This window comes from Nicotiana attenuata, unplaced genomic scaffold, assembly GCF_001879085.1.
Source record: "Nicotiana attenuata strain UT unplaced genomic scaffold, NIATTr2, whole genome shotgun sequence".
Taxonomy (NCBI): Eukaryota; Viridiplantae; Streptophyta; class Magnoliopsida; order Solanales; family Solanaceae; genus Nicotiana; species Nicotiana attenuata.
The window spans coordinates 160,831-169,129 of NW_017670532.1; the positions used below are offsets into that span (position 1 = coordinate 160,831).

Below are 8,299 nucleotides of genomic sequence, written 5' to 3' on the forward strand. Positions count from 1 at the left end.
CTAAAGGCACTGGGCCGCATCTGCGCTTCTTCCACCGCACCTGCGGTCCCGCAGGTGCGCCCATACTGTCGCACCTGCGAAAACTGGCTTCCAAGCACTTCGCCGCATCTGCGTCTCCCCAAGCGCTTCTGCGATCATGCACCTGTAGTCCCCAATCCGCAGGTGCGGTTATGACAGAAGTTCAGCAGCTGGAGCTGAACAAACCAACTCCCAAATCTTCCGGCAACCTTCCGCAACCATCCCTAGGCCCCCGGGATCTCAACCAAAAGCAGAAACATCTAATACCACTGTCCCAACTTATACCAATCCTTAAAACACCTAAAACAACATCAAAACGACGAATCAACCACGGATTCAAGCCTAAGAACTCCAAAACTCTAAAAATACGCTTTCGATCAAAAGGTCTATCAAACCTCGTCCGAATGACCTGAATTTTTGCACACACATCACATTCAACACTACGGAGCTACTCAAACTTCCGGAATTCCATTACGGCCCTCGGATCAAAATCTCACTATCGAACCGGAAACTTAAAAAAACCAACTTTAGGCATTTCAAGCCTAAATTAGCTACGGACCTCCAAAATGCAATCTGATCACGCCCCTAAGCCCAAAATCACCCAACGAAGCTAACGAAACCATCAGAATTCTATTCTGAGGCCGTCTTCACACTGTTCCGACTATGGTTAATTGTCTAATCTTAAGCTCTCATTTAGGGACTAAGTATCCCAAACTCTCCGAAACTCAAAACCGAACATCCCGACAATTCAAAATAGCAAAAATAAATACGGGGAAAGCAGTTAATAGGGGATCGGGGCGTAAATTCTAAAAACGACCGGCCGGGTCATTACAACTTGAATATAGGTGCGTGCATATCTTCCTCTCAACGTAGAAGAGGTGCATGAGTAAATTTGCCCAGTCTCCTACCAACTTTTTCCAAAAAAATTTGTCATAAAATTTTGTTGGTAGTTGAGGTAGGCGTATCCATATGGTTGTGGAAGAGAGAGTAGCTTCTTGTGGTACAAATTTTGGTTCTCATTTACGTACTGATAGGAAATTTTCAGAGACGAACCATGGCCCTAGATGTAGTGCCTTAACCATATTTTTCTCTAGACTAAATTTGACAATGAAGAAGTCACATCCTAGGTCAATTAAGATTAACTGTTCGGATGATTTCCATAGGTCAATTAGTTTAGATCGAAGGTAATGGTGAGGCATTCTACGTCCAAATACCTTTATGAAAATAGAGAAGCGCCATGGTTGATATAGGCGGTTCTTGTCCTCTTGGGACAGGAGATTGAGCCTTCAATATTTTTTCCTTTATTATCTTTGATGATTGGGGGGGGGGGGTAGGGGGGTCCTCATCGTAGTACTTTGTTTGGCGGACTGCCTTTTCATCGAGTAGCATTTCCTTGCAGGAATGTGGTGCTATTTCTTCCACATCCATTTAGTTATTCTTATCCGGTGATTCCAGTTGTATAATTTGTGATATTGTGGTTGTGTTCATGTAGGTATTTTTAGAGAGGGGATCTCACCTTCCCAATGTGTTTACAAAAATTTTGATTATTATGTCCTTCCTTATTTGAACTATATAGTAGTTCCTAATACTTAATAGTTTAATAGTGTTATCTGAACCTTGGATGAAACCAATATTTAGGAAATTAATATTATTTAACCCCTAGATGAAATAAGTTAAGTTACTTGCCATTAGGACACGACATTAGCTTTGTGTCATGATATAATTTTTAAGAATTTTTTATTTACTTACTATATTTCAAAATACATGAAAATAGAAAACAAGTAAGAATAAATTAATCTCAGTACGTGTATTGCGTATGTACCCCATCAATGAGTATTCAATTTTGAAAACTCACATAAATTTTACATTAAATAACATGTTTGATTTATGAGATAAAAGTAAATAAATTTTTCTGTAAATGTTAAATGTTGAAGATCAACAACAAATAAAAGAAAATAATATAATTTTTTTAAAACTAATTTTAGTTAGAATCGACATAAAATGCAACTACAACTTTTAAGGAGGAACTGTATTTTGTTAAAGTCAAAAAATATTCTTTCAATTTCATATGTAAATAAAGAAGGTAAAAATATATATAGTATTATTAGTTTTTAAAACGTTGAGTCAAAGTGGACAAGTTTATAATCTTTCGATTTTTTCAACTCCAAATTTTTTCAAAGCCTTTTCATACGTATTTAGACTATTCTCTCTTTAAGTTCTTACCTAATTAATTTTAGTTAATTATTAAGTCTTAAATGTTAGGAAAGTAACTTAAATCATAATTTTGTCTAATATAAATTTTATTTTTAAAGGGGTAAAAAAGACGAACGATATTTCGCTAAAGGTTTCGTGTATATATATATATATATATATATATATATATTTCGTGCTAAAGGCGTACATGCCACGAGGCATCGAAAGGGCATCTCAGACCCATTGTTTAATCTTTGCTATTTTGATTAAAGTAGAAGGCCGACCAATAACTCTCGGTTTTACATATTTAGTATAAAAAAACAATTTACCTATATATTTGTTTTTTTAGGCTAGTAATAGAAACATGTCAGCAATTTTATGGAGTCCATCATTCAAATGGTCACTCAATTATCCTAAATTATTTATTAAAATTACTTTTCTTTTATTTGTAACAACAAAGTCACTTAATGTCTATAGCATTTGGAAGGTCACTCAACTAGATAGATAAGTGAGTTTGTTGTTACAAACGAAAGAAAAGTGGCTTTAGTAGATAATTTGGAATAGTTGAATGACCATTTAAGTAATGGACTCCAATTTCATGTATTTGCTTTTAGGATAAATTACAATAGTAATTACACCTCAATAACAAAATAAATTGAAACCGACTACATGAATCCTTTCTGCTTCACCATTACAATTTAAACATGCTTCATCAGTATGATGAGTTGCTGCCAAAGAGCTAAGTACCTTTAGCAATCGTTAATTCACTTGTTAGCCTAAGAATCTTTGGCAAAATAAGCATCTAAGCAATATTCCCGCTAATTATATGAAAACAGTGGTACTGCTCAGACAGAACCTTGGTCTATCCTAGATTTGTTTAAAAATGGCACAAATCCTCTTCAATTTGAAATATCCAAACCTCATCGTATTAGACATCTGTGAACTGTTTCAGCCACTCAGCTAAATCTTATTTAACATACCCCCTATTTTTGAGCTATCACATCATTTCAATGGGAGGAATGTAGCAAAAATGGCACAATCAACATACAAGAACATCAAAGTTAGAGAGCGCTGAAACCAAAATGAACTTAATATCAAGATTTAACACAATAAATTGAAATTGCCGCGTAGAAACAAAAATGTCATATACTACTATCATAATTTGGAATGGCACCTCAAATGACAAGAAAATTTGAAACTGTTGTTTACTTCAATCTCCAAAAGTCCAAAAAGAACAGATAAATTGCCTAGAAAGTAAAATTTCAGGCATTTTAGTTCATCCTCCTGATGAGTTCATTAATGTAGTTCTCACGGTTGCCGGCATCACCACCTTCAACATAGTGATTCCTCTTCTTTTTAAGTCCACCCAAAGGTGCCTTCAGCTGGAATGGCCACAGGAAGTTGTTGGCCTCCTTAAAGTGGGGTCCTACAGTCAAGATCTCATGGACAAGGTCTTCTGCGCAGATAATTCCATGCTTGCCCAATGCCTGAAACATACACGAGTATCCTCATATGTCAACACCACAAAAGCATCAAATTTAAAGCTGAAACACTGTCTGAAATTTACCTGCTCAATGATAGAATTGTCGGTTAAAGCAATTCTCTGCTTGTCAAGTTTACCGTAACCTCTCTTGTAAATCAATTCCCTAACACTTTTTAGGTTTGGGTAACTGCAAGGATACAAAGGAAATAAGGAACTGCAACAGTAGTAGTGTAGAAAGGCTTCAGATTGCAGCAAAGAATCAAGTGATACCTACCCGTAGGTAACGTAAGGTTCAACCCTATGCAGCATGTTCACTGTGGCTTTGTTAACTTTCAAAAAGACCCCGTTAAAGATCTGTCACAAATATATGGGAAGAGAGAAGAGCTCACAGTTAGAACATAGAAGTAACAACAAGAAATATACAACTCTAAATAAAAAGAATCATTAAAAATGAAACGAATATCTAGTGGCCAAAAACAGATCTCCAGAAGACACATTTTTGATTTTCTTTTTTCCTGAGGGAGGAGGGAGCAGGAAAATTATAACAATAATAAAAAAGAATCTTGATGATACTGCAATTACTTGGCTGATGGTTGATCAGTTGGCATAACAAGCGCCAGTCCCAAGAATAAGGATCTAGTACACAGTGACCTAACTGTCAAGCAGAGAGCTATAATCCCAACACATTCATAATGTATTTCAAGCACACAAAATGAACCAACACAAGGAAATCAAAAAAGGTTTATGCACCAAAAAACATCCAATTATACTTGTGAATGCCATAAAACAGAAATATGGTGAAGAAATGTAGCAGACATCCATGTGGTCTAGAATGCTGAGTAGTAAATTCAAATTCCAAACAATTCTTTAAGGTATACATAAGGAGTTGTTTGTTACCTGTCGCAACCGTAGGAGCTGCAAGATCTTTTTGGTCTGTGGGGCCATAGCATTAATCCTGAAAGATTGAAATTGTATGAACACCATAATATTACCCATTCCATCAAACTATAAACGAAGAAAGCAAAATAGTTCTTACCCGCGTATCCTAATGATAAACAACAGCTTTGCCTCAGGGTCCACATAGAAACCTCCTTTCAATCTAGCCTCACGTTTCAAACGAATCAACTCCTTTTCCTAAAAAAATGAAATTGAACAATGATAACCAAGCTTAAAGTCAAACAGCCATATTAACCAGAAATTACAGCGTTCAATATACCTGCTCCTCATACTCCTTTGAGTACTGTTTTGCCCTGTTGTAGATCACTTTCCGGTTCTCAGCATTCTTCTTCTTTGCAGCTTCAACTTCTTGCTTCTTTGCAAGAGCCCATTCCTCACTCCTCTTCTGTTTCTTCAATACTGACTCTGGGACTGGAGTTTCACCCATCGCTGCCACATACAAGGTTAAACTAACATTAACTCTCAAGACAATGTAAACCCATACTCATTTATCTCGTTATATTAAAACAGCAGTCATTAGTTGGAAGATCATCAAAATGACAAAATTCACACGCTAGTTAGGCACAAAAATATATCACATCACCAATCTATGTTAAGTAATGTAACTTATCAGTTAAATGTAAAGATAATTCATTATTCTCCTTGTACTCAAACTTAAATCATTACTCTGATAGATCTTCAAATGAAGACGTTTAGTTATTCAGCGCGACAAAAATATGCACCAAAACTACCGATCAAATAGCTCATATGCTACTATGCCCTGGGAAATATAACCAAAGGAGCTTCTGGATACTACACATCAGAAACATAACAGATTTTGGCATGCCAATGATGTAACACCGGTAAGGGGCAAATGCTATTCACATATACATACATGTCATGTCGGATTCTATGTATAATAATAAAAAATAATCAAATTGTGACCACCAGACTCGTTATATGTACTTTTTTCACCCCTTCATTTCACTTTTCCTTTTTCAATCAAAATATCCCAGCGTCATAAATCAGAAAACAGAAACATAAAGGTAACAATAATGACTAGTTCTTTCAACACACTTCCACTGTCTTATTTTTTTTTTCTGGCAGAAGTACTAGCATTTAAAACCCTAATACTCTGCCCAAAACTCATACTAAAGTACTCTATTAACTGCTAACATTTCAAACACAGCAAAAAAAGGCTTTCTGATGGGCTTCAAGATACTATAAAATAAAATAAAAAACACTTGCTTAAATCTTATTTTAAATGTAAAATAGAACTCAGATCACTGACTAGCAAAAGTAGCAGAGCACTGAAACTCAGATCTTCCAATATAACTAAAACCCAGCAAATTTCAGATTTAAAAAAAAAAAAAAGGAAGTGAAAGGCAAGACCAGAAATGTGTGTGAATCTAAAAGAAAATCCATATAAACAGAACACGAAGAGCTTACCGCATAGGATTTAACGTGAAAGCAATGGAGTTTTACCTTGGAATTGTGGAGGTGAATGGAACGAGGGGTTGCTGGTCGGGGGCGAGAGGGAATGTGACTGAGTGCAAACCGCGGCAATATATGTTGATGTGTTATTAGGGTTTTTGTGAAGTTCACTATTTTTGCTTTTTCGGATCTGGGCGGGTCTGCTGATTTTGGCCCAATTACGAAGTGTTGTAGGCCCAATATGGAATCAGGCTTTTCTTATGGGTTTTGTGATCCATCAAGACTATGGCCTAAGGGATTTTTACATGGGATTTTTTCTTATCTACACCATATATGAAACTTTATTACCAAAGATTGGCGTGAATATTCTGAACAGATTTAGGAGAAGAATATTGAAACGGAAAGGAGATTTCTGTTTTTCATCTTCATCTGTTNGAGTGGATTCACTCGTTATATTTTGTATTACTGTTACTGTTGTTGTTGTGTTGGTTGTGTTGGTACACGAGGTCTCTGCCGTGCGGTTGTTCTTGTGTTGTGTGTGAGCACGTGATTTTTGCCCTATATGAATTACTCCCAGAAATTCAAAACAAAAAATGTTTTCTTTCATTATTTTTGCAATTTTGTGGATTTTTGTGACATTTTGTGTTAATTGTTTGCATTTTTGTTTGTTCATTTTGATTAATGGAAAATATAAAAAAAAATACTTGATATTTGCATTTAGGGTTTAATTTCCTATTTTAGGGTTAATTAGGTTATTTTATAAAGAAGAAAATAACAAAAAATGGTTCTTTTTGCGTTTACACTTATTTCTTAGTTTGTATTTAAATTGGAATTAATGTATTTGAATATAAATTGTAGATTGGGAAGACTAAAACTTCTAGAAATCTTCTACAATTATGTCAAAAATGCCAATTATGCTACAACTGAAATGGGAATTGGGATATTAAAATTCAATGTATTCATTTTGTAGATATCTTGTAGATAAATTGTAGATTATTTGTATTCTGATTGTAGATGCATTATTTTCTGTTTTCACAAATCCAAAACGACTAAAGCTTCTACAAAATCTTCTGCAAAAACAGTCTACACTTTATCTATAATTTTTCTAATTTTTCTACAATTTTTCTACAATTTCTGGAAATATGTCTTCTTCTTCTTCTTCGAGTTTCAATCGACTGTGTTAACCAGTAACCTTCAGCCACTGCCAAAAAAAAAAAGAGGTCAATGAAAATAACGATACATTGATGTTTTGTACGTGTAAATAGAGAATTGGTAAATAAGAACTAATCTGAAGATACGGTCGCTAAGTTAAGATTTTTGGGGAAGTAAATGAGAACTAATCTGAAGATTATTGATGCTACTGTCCATCTCCAAAAGGGGGGGGGGGGGGTTGGGGGAGAGACGGGTAAAGATAAATGTGGAAGATACGATCCTAAATTAGCGCCTAATATAAATGCACCTTTAATTATATCCCTAATTTGAATTATGGTATATAAATGGTAATTTGGTATGCTAAAATGTAATTAACACAAACCTTAAACATTGAGAGTAATAAGGTTTCATATATTGTATAGGAAGGTAAAAATCCTTTTTTACATAGGTATACATTATTGGAAGCTTTATTACCCTCTCTACTCAAGTTTTACTTTAATTACATAATATATACATAATTACAATTATGTAGATTTTTAGGAATTGAATGATAATTAAGGAATTCTTGAAATCACTCTAACGTACAAATCCCACTTCCCCCACGTTTCTCTCTCCATATCCCACTCCCCCCATGTTTCTCTCTCCGTACCCCCAGCGTATCTTCAGTATCTTTCACCATTAACGCCTATTTTCAATCTTCTTCAAAAATCCCTCTACTTCTCAAAAATCCCTCTCTATTTTTATAGATTTCAACTCTAAATACTCTACCAAAATTGTAGTTGCTTAAACTTTTGCTTAATTTTCAATGAAGAAGAAACCACTCTCGAAGATTAGCCCTAAAAAAGCTAAAGTAGGTGATATTCCTACTTTGATTTGGGTGTTTTCTCACAGGATTTATCCCAAAAGTTTCAAAATCGGCACATGCAAAAGAAGAGACCAAGCCCAGGCTTTCCCCTCGTGAAGCTAGGGCAGAAGCTCGAACAAAATAAAAGCACGATAGGGATGCTGGTGAAGCCTCTACACCTGTTAAATATGTAAAACGGAAGGGCAAAGAAATTGCTTCCGATGATGATTTTGTTGAAG

At 35.2% G+C, this 8,299-nt stretch overlaps 1 protein-coding gene across 2 annotated transcripts; it reads right to left on the reverse strand.

Moving 5' to 3' along the window:
* Positions 1-3,283: 3,283 nt before the first annotated feature.
* Positions 3,284-6,223, reverse strand: LOC109240634 (60S ribosomal protein L7-2). 2 transcript variants are annotated; one of them, XM_019407301.1, is made up of 7 exons: positions 6,116-6,223; positions 4,911-5,080; positions 4,731-4,828; positions 4,592-4,649; positions 3,969-4,048; positions 3,779-3,881; positions 3,284-3,698 (listed from the first exon to the last, which is right to left on the reverse strand). In XM_019407301.1, the coding sequence occupies exons 2-7, from the start codon at positions 5,076-5,078 to the stop codon at positions 3,483-3,485; spliced, it is 723 nt and encodes a 240-aa protein (XP_019262846.1). In that variant the 5' UTR covers positions 5,079-5,080; positions 6,116-6,223; the 3' UTR covers positions 3,284-3,482. The 2 variants fall into 2 exon arrangements, with proteins under 2 accessions (XP_019262846.1, XP_019262847.1); XM_019407302.1 differs by having other exon boundaries at positions 6,080-6,193.
* Between the last annotated feature and the right edge of the window lie 2,076 nt (positions 6,224-8,299).